At 47.9% G+C, this 17,655-nt stretch overlaps 1 protein-coding gene across 6 annotated transcripts in view; it reads right to left on the bottom strand.

Annotated features, from left to right (window-relative positions):
• Nucleotides 1–672: 672 nt before the first annotated feature.
• LOC142786497 (uncharacterized) overlaps nt 673–17,655 on the bottom strand; it is a 116,259-nt gene continuing 99,276 nt past the window's right edge. For all 6 annotated transcript variants that reach the window (XM_075884223.1, XM_075884220.1, XM_075884219.1 and 3 more), the window contains 4 exons: nt 17,351–17,563; nt 2,884–3,021; nt 1,636–1,805; nt 673–1,003 (listed from right to left, as the gene is read on the bottom strand). In XM_075884223.1, coding sequence (XP_075740338.1) covers nt 968–1,003; nt 1,636–1,805; nt 2,884–3,021; nt 17,351–17,563 — 557 coding nt within the window. In that variant the 3' untranslated portion in view covers nt 673–967. The remainder of the gene's footprint in view (nt 1,004–1,635; nt 1,806–2,883; nt 3,022–17,350; nt 17,564–17,655) is intronic.

Here is a 17,655-nt window from a genome sequence, read left to right on the forward strand (position 1 = left end):
CGTCTGTTGACTCGCTAGTTGTCGGCTGAACTCTTCTCAAAATCACGGAAATCACCTTCACTGCCTAAATGCAGATGCACCGAGATAAGAACAGGGGGCGACGTTGCAGAATGTCTTTCAGACAAAACTGACAATGCAAGTTGAAGTTGGCAGCCAACCATTCTTCAGCAAGCTGACGTCTTGATGACCTCCACTGCCAGCAACAATGTGGTGTGTACAACTTGTCGCACTTGAGTACCGCTTTCTGTCCTATGATCCTTTCAAGGGGAGAACGCGGCCCCTCTAGTGAATTCCGCAGCACCGATGAATGTTAGCATTGTGAGGGTATACGTCGATACTGCTGCCCAAAAGCGCATTCATTGGCTCGCGCCAGGGCAGCCAGCACCAAAAGTTTGTGCTGCTGCGTTACGAACAACTGGCCTGACCGAATGTGCGTGTGTGTATGCCTCGGTGCTTGCGCAGTTTCTCCCACATTTCAAGCGCTCATCTGCCAGTTTCGTCGCAATGCATCGGTGTCTGCATTAAAGCTACAGCTGTAACAAGACGTTCTCTATGCTGGGAGCCAGAAAGGTCATTGACCCAGAGCACTTCCATCACCCATGCTTGCACCATTACCATGTAGTTCCTTCGGTTTCTAAGAGCCACAAGCAGGAATTCCGGCAACTTCAGGCAGGCTCTAGAGAGTGTCGCAATTGGCACGTTTGAGAAGTTAAAACGAGCGAGCAATCGTTATCGGCGAAAGGTCCTTCAAGCGAGTCCTTTGCGCTGCACCCACTGCCGTAGAATAGGTCGCAGAAGCACTGGCGGCAGAAGCCGGCTCTCAGAGCTTCAACAGCGCATGGCGGATGCACCTGGCTCCCGCTAAGAGTGCGGGCCACCGGGTCCCGACCAGGCGGCGCCACCGCTTCTTGCCACCGGTGTGGTGGAGACACTTGCCACAAGGGGCGGTCTCCGTGTTGGATGGATGTCACAGCGTCCGGTAGGGTCCCTTCATCTTGAGGTACTGCAACGAGAGACAGCGACAGCTTGCACAGAGGGACGAGGACTCCATATTCTTCTGTGAAATTATTTAGGAAAAGTGCACTAGACAGGGTATCGTGGTACTTCCTAAGCACATGGCACTGATGTGCCTAAATGGCAGTTGTACAATAATTAGCCAAGTAAAATGCATCAACTCATCAAGAAAAGGTAGTTAAAGAGATGTGCTCACGCAATGCTTGTAAACCACAGGCTCATTGCCCATCAATTCATTGCTGGTCATTTTGGTTATTAATTTGCTCTTACATTTTCATATACTCCGGAGTGAAAATTTGGCATCATGAAAACATGAAAAAATACTCTGACTACTATATGTGGGTTTTTACAGTACATGCAATAGTTATCTGACAGCAGAAAGCATTTCTCATAAAGTAAACAAGTAATATAAAGAAATTTTTGTTGAAATCCCTCATGTCCAATGCCTCGTTACATAGGCTAAAGATTATTTGTCTGTCACCAAGCTGGGTCTCTCAATTAGAGCTTGATACCACCGAATAATGCATATCAAAGTTCAGCCTGGAAGGATAGTCTTCATTCTACAATTTTTCTGAATTAACGAGGGTCAAATTGTCGAGACACATCACGGCTGTATTATACCTGGATGACAAGCGAGGGCCCGCCGTTGACAATCTCGGCAGGTATCTGTGACAGGGGGCAGTTCTCGATGCTCATGATCTGCAAGTTGGTGCACAGGGCCAGCTCAAACGGTAGACTATGTAGGTTCGGGTTGTCGTTGATGTACAGGGACTCCAGATTCTCCAGGGTGCCTGCACACACACACAAAGTTATGTTGCATTACACGCACGTACAATCCTATATGAAGTGCATTCGCCGAAGTGAAAGCATTCCGAACGCCATCCAATAATTCCGTATGCAATTCACCGTATTAAGAAAATTTATATCCCGTAAAATAGGGATATCATACTAACTTCTTAGAATGACAGATGAAACACTGTGATATGATAATACATAATGAAAACTCTGATGGTAATGTACAGGATTCCATAATGATCAAATATAGTTCGTTGAGCACAGCAGTGCACAGTGAGTAGATGCTGTGGAGATAAGAATTGTAATATTAAAGACACATGAAAATATTACTGGAATTACACTCAATATTTGAGTGCATTTGTTACTCATGTGTAAAGCCCTGTAATCACCTGAGATAAAAAAAAAGTGTGCATTTTACAGGAGGTCATACAATATACAGAGAGTTTTAAGGAATGTGTCCAAAAAATCTTCGAGATATGAAAAATTGAATGTTTACACACTCCCTTCATGATTGCTTCTTCTGTAGCAGCAGACATACCAATCTGGCAAGAGGTATCAATTACGGCAGTTATACAAGGAGCTACATCAACTTTTCCGTTAGTGGATACATGTGGTCGGGTTAAATGGGACAACTGAAGTCCCTCATGCGTAGAGCCAATCGCTGCTTTGCGATTAGAAAAAAAAAAGGGGGGGGGGGGGGGCTCTGGAAATAATTGCGGAGTAATGAAATATTACCTAATTCATCAGCTATGCTTAAAGCAAAGCCCGAGTGAATGGAACTAGCAAACGATCACAATGACGTCACTGTTCACTACATCTTACATGAAAGTAAGTTAATTATATACGAAAATTCAATATAAAAATAATTTTTAACATTGTATCTATTGCAAGACTATTGTTCATTTACTTTGTTGTAACCGATATTTTGTTATATGCGTGCTTGTTATATCCAGGTTAGAGGGTACAACGATGCAGTGGTGTTAGTTCTATTATAATCTAACCATGAAGGCAGTGGAAACACTTCTTGAAGCAACCATAATACGCAGCAAACAAAATCAAGGAGGCGACACTGACCAATCTCCTCGGGAATCTGGTTCAGGTTGTTCTCCCCAACGCTCAGGTAGGTGAGGTTGCTCAGGTAGCCGATGGCGCGCGGCAAGTTGGTCAACTGGTTGCTCTGGACGACCAGCTTCTGCAGCTGCCGCAGATGACCTGCAAATTATTTGAGAGCAATGAAGAAGTGATTTACTGAAATGCCATTAAGAAAGGCAACTAGCACAACAGCTACGGTTACAGGGTTTCATTAAAGTGTTAGCAGGAAAAAAGAAAACGCCAGGCCTGTGCGGTAGGCGCAGCACAGTCACAACGAAAGCTAAGAGAGCGGCCCTTCAGAGCACTTTCTAAACACTCATTTGGTAACTGCTGCTACCACACATGCTTGATGCCCACTATGGCATTAATAATAAAAATTTTATGCTGTTTTTCATCATTCTTCTGAAAAACGCGGCATCCGCTAAACTATTCATTCTTGTGAGAAACGTGGTATCCGCTAAACTATTGCGAGGAATTTTGTGCCAATCGTTCATGCAGCGGCTGATGACGATAAGGAATTATGCCTGAAGTGGGTATGCGCCACAGTTAATAGGGGAACAATAACAAGCTTTTGTAATGGGTTGGAGCATTGGACGACCCACTCCTTATGCAATTTGCATTGTGCACTAACTGCTTGTTCTTTTGCTGTTATAAAATGCTTTATAAGTCGTATTAACGCAATTGCTTTCACGACATCAAGCCTGCCTAAGGCAAGTTTGCCAACAAGTTCCAAGCACCTGCGTGGCTCAGTGTTACAATACTGGTCTGGCACCCAGCGGACCCGGGCTCGAGCCCCACTGTGTTCTTGGTTCTAGATTTTATTTCTTAATTCTGCGATAGTGGTTATGGACACCAGCAGCGGCAGCGGCGGACAACTGCGCGTGACTCGAGCTGTGATCTCATAACAGTTTTCGCTGTAAAAAGGCGGTGTGCTGGCCAGTAATCTCGAATAAGCACGTTTTTACTGGGATTTTTTAATCATACATCAGTGTTGCGGAGTTGCCACTCATGAATTCGAATGACTCCAAGATGATACCCAACTTTCATGACCCCGAAATGGTGTGGGAATGGAATAGAATTAAGTGCTTTTTGCACAGAATGGTGTATCCTTTTCCAAAAATAGAGCTCGTTTTAATCTATGTGCTGTTTTTCCAACTTGAAACATTAGTAAGTCTGAGCAGGGGCGTAGGCAGAAACATTATCAGAGGGGGGAGGGCACAGGCTTGGAGTGCTACTTCTTGGCTATATGACCGAGTCAGAGCCCCTCGAATTTAAAGAACTAGTGACATTAACTTCATGCATGTCTCGTTCTTTATGTCACTGTGTAGCTATCAATCCCCTAGTAATGATTCGGTACTAATAATGTAAAAGAGACACGAAATATTATACAGTCGAATCACGATTATTCTAACTCGAAGGGACCCGGAAATTTGTTTGAATTAAAGAAAGCTAAATACACGGAGAGCTCTCCATGCAGTGGCACATGTGCATTGAGCTAACACACAAGGGGGAAGTTTCAGAAGCCTTACATTTATTCACAAATCACAGGACATCCGTTATTATTTTATCCGTTATTATTTGAAGTAATCGGTGATGTGCGTCTGCACATGTTTGCCTTGCAGAGGGCTTGCAAAGCATTTCTACTTTGGCTTCAGCATTCTGCTGGCAAGAGAAGTTGCGCGCGGAAATGTCCAGTGCCGACACTTTCCAAAGACGACAAAAACGACTGTGTAGTGAGGTGTAGCCTCTCTGCTACGCAGCCGCAGCATGGCTACACGTGACAAGAAATGAGGAACGTCGCCACGCGGAGAGAAGCAGATCGGCATTTGAGAAAAAGCCAACACTCCACAACAACATTTTTTTTTTCTTTTTTTGCTCCTTCGAGCGCATCATTGAAACGAGAAGGGTTACATGGCAGGGACGGGAAAGGGGAAAGCGTAGTACCGGCGCGTGACCCCACCCCTCAAGGCGCAGAGCCGTGCTCCCGCAAGGGGCAAAGGCTGCAGATTTTAGTGCCTTTTCCCTTTCCTTCAACCACACATTCATTCAACCCAGCGACAGCTTTCTTTTGTTTTGCCTCTCTCTTTTCGCGCGCGGCGTCGGAAGGAGAAGGGTCTTTACGTGGCAAAGACAAAAAAAAACGAGAAACGTGGCAAACGCGTGTCGCAGATCGGCAATTGAGAGAGTGCAAACATTCTACCGCAGCCTTTTTTTTCCTTTTCATTTCCTTCGCGCACAGCGTTGAGGTGAGTGAGTGAGTGAGTATGAACTTTATTAAGGTCCTGAGAGGAAAGAAAGCGGTGCCGAAAGCCCCGCCATCAATCCGGCGGCTCCACCCAGGTCGGGACCGGTAGACAGAGTCTCTCGGCGACGGCCCGGGCCCTCTGGACAGCCTTGAGCTGGGCGATGAGCTCTGTGCTTCGAAGGGCGGAGTCCCAGGAGGACTGGTCAGAAAATTCTGTACCCACGTTGGCAGGGCACAACCAGAGCATGTGGTCGAAATTGTTATACTCGTTTCCACAGTGTGGACATGCAGTGGAAAAGTCCGGATTAATCCTGCTTAGTGTCGTTGGTGTGATGTATGTACGTGTCTGCAATTGTCTGTAAGTGATTGCTTGTGCTCTGTTCAGATCTCTGTGAGGAGGAGGAAAAGTTCGACGTTCTAATCTATGATGTGAGGTGAGTTCGTGATATGATACAAGTGGGTCTTTGTAATCGAGGTTCCTGCAGGCTGCATTTAAGCGAGGGGGCGAACCACTGACGCGGAAAGTGAGCTCTCGCGCCAGTGTGTGTGCCCGCTCGTTTGGGTTGCCAGCAAAGCCGGAAATGTTTCCCATGTGGGCTGGGAACCATGCGATGTGTGTAGACCGAAAGTTTTCCTCCTTCGTCTCGTGGTTGAAAAGCCTGTTAACGACCGCAGCTGCCTTCGAAGAGACTAGGGCCGCCGAAAAAGTTCTTATAGCTGTTCTAGAGTCCGAGTAAATGACAGAGGCTTCAGTGCAGCTTCGAAGGGCTAGCGCAATGGCCATTTCCTCTGCTTCGTGGGTGAAGTTGGTAACTACCGTGGCTGCGTTGACGAGCGAGCCGTGGGCGTCCACCACAGAGACTGCATAGGCACCTCGATTCCAATATTTTGCGGCATCAACGAAGAGGACCTGCGTATCGTTGCACATGATCTTGGCGAGTATTGCCTTGGCTCTCGCTTTTCTTCGTCCTTCATTGTGGGTTGGGTGTATGTTTCTGGGAATCGGGTCAACTGTTATCGCTTTCATGGCTTGTGTGCAAAGTTGGGACTTTTCTGGCGGCATGAAGAAAGGCTGAAGACCGGCTTCAAACAATATCTCGTTGCCCGCCTTTGAGAGTGAGAGCCGACTAATCTGTGCATGCCGCTGTGCCTCAAAGAGTTCGGTAGCTGTATTATGCAGGCCCAATTGTAAGAGTCGTTCCGTACTAGTGTTGCGAGGGAGGCTCAGGACCCTTTTCAATCCTGTTCGAATTAATGTATCAATTTTGTTGAGCTCTGTCTTCTTCCAGTTGAGGAAGGGGGCGGCGTAAGTCACGTGGCTGATGAGAAAGGCGTGAAATGCTTTCATGAGGTTGTCCTCTTTCAGACCAGCCCTTCTACTGTTGACCCTTGATAATACCCTGGTGAAGTTGAAGACACTTTTCTCTATACGTTTGAGGGCCTCCGCGTTGTCACCGCTGTAAGCACCAACTACCATGCCCAGGACCTTGATTGTGTTACATATTGGGATACTACCTCCGTCCTTGGTGTGTAGGTGAACGGGGAGGGAGCTAAGGAGCTGTCCCTTTCTGGGGCCGTGTTTACACAGAAGGAGCTCTGATTTGCTCGTAGATAGCTTCAGCCCCGTATTTTGTAGGAAAGCTTGTGTGGTGTCTAGGGCATGTTGTAGGTTCTGCTCCAGGGAGCCTAGTGGGCCACTTGTGGACCAGATGGTAATGTCATCTGCGTAAATCACGTGTCCTACCCCATGAACTTTCGAGAGTCGGTTCGCCAGATCGTGCATTGCGATGTTGAAAAGAAGTGGCGAAAGCACTGACCCTTGGGGGGTGCCGACGTTTCCCAGCTTGTGCTTACGGCTTCTGATTTGTCCGATGTTTATGGTAGCCGTACGGTCCGCCAAAAACGATCTGACATAGTTGTGAAATTTTTCTCCGAGATGTAAACTGGAGATTTCGTTGAGGATATGTTCGTGCCTGACCGTATCGAAGGCCTTCGTTATGTCGAGCGCCAGGATGCCCTTTACGTCCCGTGATTTATTGTCTATCACAGCACTCCTGATAAGGAGCATGGCATCTTGTGTTGATAGTGATTTTCGGAATCCTATGAGATTGTGGCGAAAAAGGCTGTTTGCTTCGATGTGCTCTGCAATTCTATTGTGAATGACATGTTCGGCGACCTTTCCGAGGCACGAAGTAAGGGATATTGGTCTCAAGTTCTCGGCATGGAGCGGTTTTCCGGGTTTGGGGATGAGAATTATATTGGCAGTTCGCCATTCATCCGGTACGCGGCCCGCCGTCCATACCTCGTTTATTTTCTTTGTAACGATTTGTATGGCTTGGTTATCTAAGTTTCTGAGAAGTTTGTTAGTTAATCCGTCTGGACCAGGGGCCGAGCGGCCGTTAAGGCCATGAAGGGCGTGCACAATCTCTGAGACCTCGAATGGACGATCCAGTGAGCGTTGAGGTGTCCCCTTGTACTCGCATGCCGGGTCGTCCCAGGGGACTGATTTGCTTTCTGTCGGCAGGTATATGTCTGCCAGGGTGTTAGCAAAGTCCTGAGGACTAGTGCCTTCAATCGTGTGCAGATGGACGAGTCTGTCGAGCATTATTCGAGCATTGCTCTTGGTCGGTTTGTTGCTGTCGGCGAATAGGTTTTTGAGGAGGCTCCACTTGCTTCCCCGTCTCATTTTACCATCCGCCTCATTACAAACCTCATCCCATTGTTGCGCACTCAGCTCTCTGGAATGTTCTTCGATTTTTTTGTTTATTTCCCTTAGTTTAGATCGCAGCCTCCTGTTTAGCTTCTGCTTTTCCCATCGTCGTCTTAGCGCATTCTTCGCCTCCAGGAGGTGTGCGAGTCTGGAGTCCATGACTGGAACCTCCAGGTCCAAGGTTATTTCTTTAGTGGCTTTTGCCACCGTACTTTTCAGATTTTCCAGAAGCTCTTCAAAGGTTTCCCCTTGGCTGTCCTCGCTACCCCTTATTCTTCGGAAAAGGTCCCAGTCGACGTATCTGTACGTCTTAGGTGGAGCGGGTGTGATACGGACGTTGATTTCTAAGATGAAATGGTCGCTGCCAAGGTCCTCTTGCAGATTGTCCCATGACCCTTCCGCGTTTCCGAGGAACGTCAGGTCGGGGGTGGTGTCTCGCTGAACAGAATTGCCTCTGCGTGTCGGAAACCTTGAGTCCGTGATTAACTTCAAGTTGAGGTTGTTTGCACACTCCGCAAGGTTAAGACCTTTCCTGTCATTGGTACTGTAGCCCCAAACGTTGTTGTGCGCATTGAAGTCGCCGGCAACGATCAACGGCCGGTCCTTGGCTTGCGACACCGCCGATGACAGGAGTTTGGTAAAGTTCCTGAGTCGGTCGGTCGGAGAACTGTATACGTTCAGTATGTAAAGGTGAGCTTTAAGAGTTCGACTCGGAATGATTTCTGTTATCATGGATTCCAGGCCTTTCTTGTATGTCGGGGTGTCCCTTTCCATAAAGCTGATGTCCTTACGGATGAGGGTGGCAATGCCCCTGGCTTGTTTAAAGTCGGGGTCCAGGGTTGGCCTGGAAACCCTGTACCCCGAAAAGGACATGTTTTGAATGTACTTTTCCGCCCCGCACTCCTGTAAAATGATGACATGTGGTTTTTCTTTACATGATCGTACTAATTGCGTTAGGTTAGCTTTCTTTTTGTTGAATGAATTACAGTTCCATTGCCAGATCTTGAAAAATTGTGGTGTGCTATCCATGGTGCTGACTTGGCATGACCCCCTGTGTGTTCGCTTCACCTATTGGACCTGGTGGCTGAGGGGATGTCGGCAGCGCAGGTTGGGGTCCCTGGGAAGACATGGACCCCGGGTCCGGCGTGGGAATTCTTCTCGTGGCTCTGGGTTGAGCAATTGGTCTTTCCAGACGATCGAGTCTACCGCAAATTTGTATGAGTGCCTCTTTAATGTCGGCAATTGGTGATTGGAATTTACTGAACTTACTCTTCGTCTTGCGGTGCTTTTTGGCTTTGTTGTCACTAGCTAAGGCGTTAGAAGGAGCTTCGCTGACGTCGGACATAAAGTCGTCTACGTCTGATGTGTCGTCATCTGTCTCGGTGTTTACGGCTCTGCGTTTATTTGGGCTACATGATGCGACCACAGATCCTGATGATTGAGGGATGGGTGGCGGTGTGTCTTTTAGGATACGTCCTTCTAGCCTGGCGAGAGTTGCCTTCAGTTCAGCTAGTTCCTGTTTGAGTGCTTTGTTTTCCCGTTCTAATGTGTGTATTCGTGGATCTGCCACATGCTCTGGCTGTACCTTACCTTGCTTTGAAGTTGTCGGTGTTGTCGGTGCAGAGCCGCTGTCGCGAACCATGTCGGCCCAGGTCATTTTCTTGCCAGGACATCTCGACCAGGATCGGCCCCTGGAGCAAGAGCGCCCGCTGGATTGAGAGTGCGCTGTGGAACGGGAGCGCCGTCTGGAACGGGTGCGCCGTCTGGAACGGGAGCGTCCTCTGGAACGGGAGCGTCCTCTGGAACGGGAACGCCCTCTGGAGCTGGAGCGCCGCTTGGGAGTGGAACCATCTGCCATCTCCGGTTGCATGTCCGCGAGGTCGTTAACCTCGTCAGCGTTGGCTTCTTTCTCGGAGCGGTGGCGTCTTTGTCTTCGGCGTCGTCGCACGACATATGGGATGTGGTATCTTTTGCTGCAGCAACGGTCACCTGTTGGGTGATCACCTTCACAGAGCTTGCATTTCGGAGTGCAACGGTGGGCTTCTGCAGCATCGTTTGAGAGTGCGTCTCCGCAGTTGTGGCATTTACTTTTCTCTGCCTTGCTCTGGTGGCATACGTCGGCCCGGTGCCCGACTCGGCTGCAGGCGTGACAAACATCGACTTGGCGTTTGTAAAGGGAACACGGCACTAAGGCCGTTCCGCACATGACGTTTTTGGGAACTCGAAGCCCATCAAAGAGTATCACAACAACGTGCGTGTTTTTGATTCTCTTGACTTCAATGGCGGTCGGGTTTCGTTGGTTGACAATCATGCCTCTGAGGGTGTGCTCTTCTATCGAGGGGTCAACATTCCTGATGACGCCTTTACAAGTGTTTTCCGGGGCGGCTAAGTAGGCAGAAACATCAAATGCGCCGACTTTCGTGTGAAGTTTCTGAATTCCAGCGTATGCGACTGCGTTGGATCTGACCGGAGTCGAAATAACAAGAATATTCTGTACCTTGTTGGGGCAGACTGTATCTTCCGATGCTTCTTGGTCAGTGAGCCCAGCTGCCATAGTCAGAGCTCTCGACAGCAGTACCATGTCCGTCTTCGAAACGTCAAGCCCTCCGCGGGGCCGCACAATGACCTTTATCTGGTCTCTCGGCAGCCGAGGGAGTCGCGAAGCGGCTACAACCTTCTGCACTGTTGAGAGGGAGCGAGCGTTGAAACCATGCTTCTTTGCTGTGTTTGCCGTAGACTTTGCAGCGGTAGCAGACGCTGCGTTCCTTGCCGGATCTCGTTTCCGCCGGGCGCCAAGGGCGGTGGTCCACCCCGCTCCGTCGAAATCTTCCGGAGTGATATCCATGCCTTCAACTGTCACCATCTCGGGCATCCTCGCTGCCTAGTCAGGTGCGGCAGGGGCCTGACGAGGCCCGGCGCTGCCTCGAAGTGAACCCTAGCTCCGTGCTCGTAGCCGAGTGGTTAGTCCTAGAGACGCGTCCCTCGCTTCGCACACTTGAAGTTCAAAAACTCGCCGAAAAGTTCACTCACCCCAACGAGAACGATGTCGTGAGATAGCTTGCACAAAACTGGTTTAGGAAAGTCCAATGGATCGGTGGAGAACACAAGAAAGATGTCCGAAAACATTTAAAGAAGCGGGAGCAGACGCGGCCACGTCTGCACTCCCGGACGCCACCTAACGGACCTCAGCGTTGAGGTGTCGTCGGTTCCCGCATGGGATTGGGTGGGGTGCTGAGAGCATTTTCGGAGCGCGGCACGTTCGAATGAGCCGTCGCAAGTGCTAGCACGTTCGAATTACCGGGCGTTTTCGCCCATTGGAATACACATAGCTTTGGCGGTAACTCATCGTGAGTTCGAATTAACTGGAAGTTCAAATTAGGCGTGTTCGAATTAATGAAATTTGACTGTATATGTAATATCGAACCCAATTCAAAACGGGTGCAAATCCTGCCAATTTTCAGCCCTGCCAACACTGTCAAGCTGTCACCTTCCACCGCCCTGCCACATCTGATCATGTGGCCACACGAAGTGGTGACGCGAGTTTCAGTTGAGATTTCGTCTGCTCGCTGCGCACCTGAAGAGGCATGTCTTGCCACCCCCACTGCCGTTGCCGCCGTAATCAGTGTCCACAAGCAACAATGAATGAGCAATATCGAATCGCTGTGATTCGCAGCATGGCAAATCATTTTCGTTTGATCCTCTTCTGAGCAGTGATTCTAAAATCCACGCCCGACTGAGCAGTGACGAGGCAGTTGAAGATGCAGCTTGTGCCACGCTGGCTGGTAAAACATACGAACGCTGCGTGCACGTTCATTGCTCGCGATGATCGTAGCTTCAAAAATAATCAAATTCGCACTCGTGGCTCCACGACAAATCACCTGAAGTAGCACAGCAAGAACGCAGAATTCACACGAATGCGCTGCATGAACTAAGCAAAATAAAGCAAGTTGGCAGCCAGTCAGGCATCACCACTAGACGATACCACATGTAAGTACAGCGATGAAAACACTTATACTGTTGACGTCATTGCTGCTCGCTCATCGTCACTGGATGCCTGAGGCGTGGCCTAGAAGCCTACAGAACATGTCAAAATACTGTCATGTCCGATTGCCATTGCGCCTTTGGATGCTCTTTGAGTTAGAAATAGAATAACTTCTACGTAACGCACACCATTCATACTTCGCTAAAAAACTCATGCACACCAAGCAATCGAAAGAACACCACATCTCGAGTTTGAAATTTGGTGTTCCTGCTTCTTTAACAATAATGCAGTTTTTAAAAAATGGCCTGCCTGATAAACAAGCACGTCACGTTTATAAGCAACGCGCCTACTACAATTCTGTTCTTACATCTAATTACACAATGTTGCTCAAATTTTGTCTCTCTTCTTCGCGTAACTGCGACTCGTGTCGTTGGTATTCGTCGTGCAGAACTACAGCAGTGGCGTAATCCCTCCCCCTCCCCCCCCCCTTACTTTTTAGATGCAAAGCAGATATGGCGGAGTTCAATCCCGCGTGGCGTGTGACCACCCTAACTGAGCGTCCCGCCTCTCTCCTCTCTTATGCTCCATCCCTTTTTACTTGCGAAGGCAACGAAACGCTTACTCAGCAGTGGGGTGTCCACACCTTGGGACTCGCTTGTTGGATTTCGTGCTGAGCGGTTGTGTCGTCTGCAATCTCCTATGCGCCAGCACAGGTCTCGCCGACTGGTGCTTCCTCCTTCGACTCCTTCGACTGTGTCCCGACCTTTTTCTTTTTTCAATCTTTACTTCCCACTCTTTTAAACCCTCGTTAACCGATTCCTTCGTGAGCTACTGCACTTAGCTGCAGACAGTTGCGGGGCTCACTTTTCTTTACTTTTGTCCTATTTTAACCCCCCCCCCCCCCCCTGTCTCTCTCCTCTCCTACACCCTTCATAGAAATGCGTTCCATGTTTCTGAGACAGAGCGCGTCTGCTTTGTTTGTAGCCGTTGATCATCGGTCTTGCGGCATTCCACAATTCAGTGAGCCAAAGCGCATTGAGGGACAGGCTCTTTAGCAGTGCTATAGCCATGGTCACTGGCAGCGTTCACGGCAGCGGTCATCAACATCAAGCAATGGTCTCCGGCAGAGTTAGTCAGGTAGAGGCTCTGAATGGTGGTGTACTTACTTAAGACGAGTTTCTGAGGGTGTCGTTCACCATCTTCCCGCTGCTTCGCATCCCCACACGGTTCCCTTTCGCGGAGGATGGTGTAATTTTTTTTCCCCTCGGCAGATCTATATGGTTCTGCTTCCCATTAACAAAATCTTAGTTTTCTTCATATTCCCAACCGCTCCAGGTGCATGGCAAAACTACTTAGTTTTCCTAAGCACTACTTTTCTCAGCATAAAAATAATCTATGTCATCTGTATTGCATTAACGCATAAGCTAAAACAATATCAAATCATCACCATTTGTTCAAACATGCTGGTCATGCTAATACTATAAGTAACGGGAGAGCTACCCCTATGAAAATTAGCAGGGCAGTTGTACTGGCTGGGATGTGCAAGCAAGCTACTTTCCCTTCACCTTGGTTACGTGTTTTGTGTACTTTTGCAGTTCTTAATGCACCTGATTCACGTTCATTCTCAACTCGATAAAACTATCAAGATGTCATTGCTATATTGAGGAATTACAGGAATAGAATTGAACTGCTCAGCCATTCCTGCATTGGGGATGGGCTAAGTTTTTTCCTTCTGAGAAATTGAAAGGAATGGAATTGCTGCAAGTTCTGTTTTCTCCGATTAAAATTAGAATGGTACGACGGCACCCATTCCACTACACGGGTATATAACATTATTGCACTGAAGTTGGAGGGTGACCTGAGGTTACTTCACTATAATCATTATTTCATTAGATGCATTATTCTTTGTTCTGTAAGGAAGAACATAAAATGCACAAGAAAGAAATGGTTCTGTGGCTGGCGGAGATATGCATAAAGACATTGACAAAATTTTATGAAAGCAGCCATGAAAATGGCAAACCAGCAACACTTCCGCACAAATGCAAGTGCAAAAAAATAAAAAAAATGATCATAAGTGGAATCTCAATGATACAACTCTGAGGGAACCATGAAAAAATATTACCCCCCAAGCACTCTGTGCAAACTGTTACCCAGCAAAAGCTGAAACATGCGGCCCCGGCATTCAGCAGTGGGTTCAACCTGATGCTGCACTGAAGCCATTCACAATTGTTGGTTACATGTTTGTGCTCCTTAATGAGGTTAGACACACATTTGGCTAGGGCTTACCATGGTGTCCATTTCACATGCCGCACACAGACCTCACAGCCAAACCCAAACTGCCACTGGAGAGACTTCCGCTGAAACTCCTGCAGTTATCACGTTTACACTGTTGTGGCCGTAACGCCGCTTGTTCAGCACGCCCTTTTTGCAAGCGTTTGACATCACGAGCTAACTTGGCGGTGTGATTTGCAGGATCCACCTACCACTAGCACTTGCATTCCCATTTGCTATTTAGCGCGGCTTGGAAGGCAGCTGTATCATCGGTACGCAGTTGCTGCCGGCACTCGGCCTTCTGCGCTTGTTTTTGTGCCCGGACTGCAGCATTAGCACAATAAAAATTGATGCTCGCATGCTCAGCGCCATGGCTGCAACGAGATAGACGTCATTCACAGCGCAGCCAATGGCGCACATACTTGAGTACGGTGCTGAGAATGACGTAGCACGCCCTTTTTGCAAGCGTTCGACATCACGAGCTAACTTGGTGGTGTGATTTGCAGGATCCACCTACCACTAGCACTTGCATTCCCATTTGCTATTTAGCGCGGCTTGGAAGGCAGCTGTATCATCGGTACGCAGTTGCTGCTGGCACTCGGCCTTCTGCGCTTGTTTTTGTGCCCGGACTGCAGCATTAGCACAATAAAAATTGATGCTCGCATGCTCAGCGCCATGGCTGCAACGAGATAGACGTCATTCACAGCGCAGCCAATGGCGCACATACTTGAGTACGGTGCTGAGAATGACGTAGCACGCCCTTTTTGCAAGCGTTCAACATCACGAGCTAACTTGGCGGTGTGATTTGCAGGATCCACCTACCACTAGCACTTGCATTCCCATTTGCTATTTAGCGCGGCTTGGAAGGCAGCTGTATCATCGGTACGCAGTTGCTGCTGGCACTCGGCCTTCTGCGCTTGTTTTTGTGCCCGGACTGCAGCATTAGCACAATAAAAATTGATGCTCGCATGCTCAGCGCCATGGCTGCAACGAGATAGACGTCATTCACAGCGCAGCCAATGGCGCACATACTTGAGTACGGTGCTGAAAATGACGTAACTGATGGCACAGTCAATGGAGACTGCTCGAGCCACCAATGCCAAATGGCTTTTTGCTTCTTCTAGCCATATAGAGCTTGTGATTTAAAATTTGTATAATATGGGCTTTATATAATATGTATTCGAAATGAACGAATAGATGTATATTAGCCCGCATGAAACCCCCTGTAAAGGTGGTTTCCCTGCAGAGTAGGGGGCACTAAATCGTCAGGACACCTATCCAGAAAAATTTTGCACTGCTGTGAAGCTCCACTTTAGAATCAAATAGATGTGTTACCCTCCCAAGGATTAATCATCTTTTAATTTTAAAAGCTTGTCATACCAGCTTATATGCTCTAAGTATAGCAAATTTTAAAATGTAACATATTTGACAGCTTGTCGTTTGCTTTCTACGGAAAGTCAAATCCTGCTACTGTTCAAAGTTATTTCCACTTCCTTTGAACAAAAAAAAATGAAATTTGCACAGGCCTTCTTTCGATTTTTAAAAGGTGTTGTGCAGGTAAGTTAGGCCATAATAAATATGCCCATTTTTCTTTATAACATGTGACATATACTATTCGAATTCAATTTGAAATTACTCGACTGAAATCACTATTTCCTTTGAATTCACTTCAAACCTAAAATTCCCTATTTGCAAAAGCCTACCAAATATCTAACGAAGCGTTTTCCAGCTGCAGTAGAAGATGCAAATCTCAGAGGGGGGAAAAAAAATCTTTGTATCGCCCAAAATGTCATCAACAAACTAGCAAAAATGGTTTTTGAACCATGATATGCACAAAAGACATTTATTTACATCAAATGAACTCGCGTATGTCTTCCTTGTACGCACTTGAATGAACCATATGGACAGCACAGCTGGCTGCCGCAGAAGCGCAGGTTAAAACTTCATTTCTGCCCAACTGAAAACGAAGTAACAAAGTCCGCTTCACTATAGTCATAAGCAACGATCGACAGCAACGCTGAAATGCTTATAGTGTCCTTTACGTATTTATTGCCTCTAATCTACTGCTGCGTTCGCCATGTGCCTTCAGGGCTCGTAGATTGATGATCACATCGCAGTGGCCAGTTTCGTGTGCGGCAGCTGCGGCATACACAGCTTCTGTTTCTACATGCATGCGCTAGCTGCGCTGGTGCCTTAAAAATCACATCGTTTGTTGCCATTCATGATCGCATCTGCCGCGGTTTTGTCTGCAGTGCTTACGGAAAACAGCATCACTTTGACTGTTCGAGCGCTGGATGAGCACGCATTTTCGGAGTGCTGTTAGTTTTATTGTCGCCACACAGAATCGTGTCAAGAGCAACTGCGATTTTGTTTGCAGCAATTGTGGCAAACAATAACCGCGGTTCTGACAGTGCATGCACTGGCCGCATGCATACTTCTGAAGCTTTCGGCACGCTGCTCTCGGCTTTTGCTCGCAGTTTCGGTACCAAAGCTCTTATCACACGCTATAATCAGGAAAAAAGTTTGGACTATGTGAATTTTGGCTTCATGAACCAATTAGAATTTGGCTGGGAAATTTCATGAATTCGTATCAGCCAATTCTGTATCACTAAGATTCCACAGTACCTTAACATGAATCTCTCCTATATTATTTTTTGCATTAAAATGCTAAGGGTTCACAAAAGGCCTGGATTGGATTGGGTTGGATTTTTGTTGATGTGGCGAGATGATGCACAAAATTATGATATACATAACTTGAACATGACGTCACAGACGGGTTCTCTACGCTGGGTACCTGAAGATGGCGGCCACCATGACCTTGTATCGCATTCGAGAGTGCCAGTGCAAGGGGCGACAGAGAGTCGTTTACCCCTCGCATTCCTTTGTGCTATCCCCGCTTCCTTCTGTTCGCCAGCCGTATCAAGGGTGAACACGAAGAATTGGAAGGGGCACCAGCATTAACCTGATGCCACCGTTTCTTGCTCCACACGGTCGCGCAAGAGTTCACGCAGCATCTCAACCAGCTGGTACCTAAACATAGCGACCACAGTGACGTCAACGCAGGTTATGTATTAAAGAGATTTTCCTCCTAATCGTACAAACGTAAGGAAAAGCTAAAATCTGAGAGTCTCACACGGACAATCGAGGGCACTTGGCAGGCATGCTATGGCCAATCAGCAGCGAATGCAATGTCCACTGGGCAACGGTCCACTAAACGGTCCTCTCGTGGCCCAAAACTCACCGATCTCGTTGGGCAGGCTGTCGAGGCGGTTCTCCTCGAGGTCGAGCACACGCAGTGCGGCCAGGTTCCCGATGGTGCTGGGCAGGCGTCGGAGCAGGTTGTTGCTCAGTGTGAGCACTTCCAGGCACACCAGGTACTGGATGTCGTCGGGGATCTTGCTCAGCTGGTTCGTGCCCAGGTTCAGCTCAACCATGGTCGTCCACGTGCCCAGGTCTGCACAAATTGCGACTTTTGGTACGAGTACAGAGATTTCAGTGGCGATGATCGCCGTATTTACAAAATTTGGCATACCGCAGTCATTCGGG

Source organism: Rhipicephalus microplus, unplaced genomic scaffold, assembly GCF_043290135.1.
Source record: "Rhipicephalus microplus isolate Deutch F79 unplaced genomic scaffold, USDA_Rmic scaffold_24, whole genome shotgun sequence".
NCBI lineage: Eukaryota > Metazoa > Arthropoda > Arachnida > Ixodida > Ixodidae > Rhipicephalus > Rhipicephalus microplus.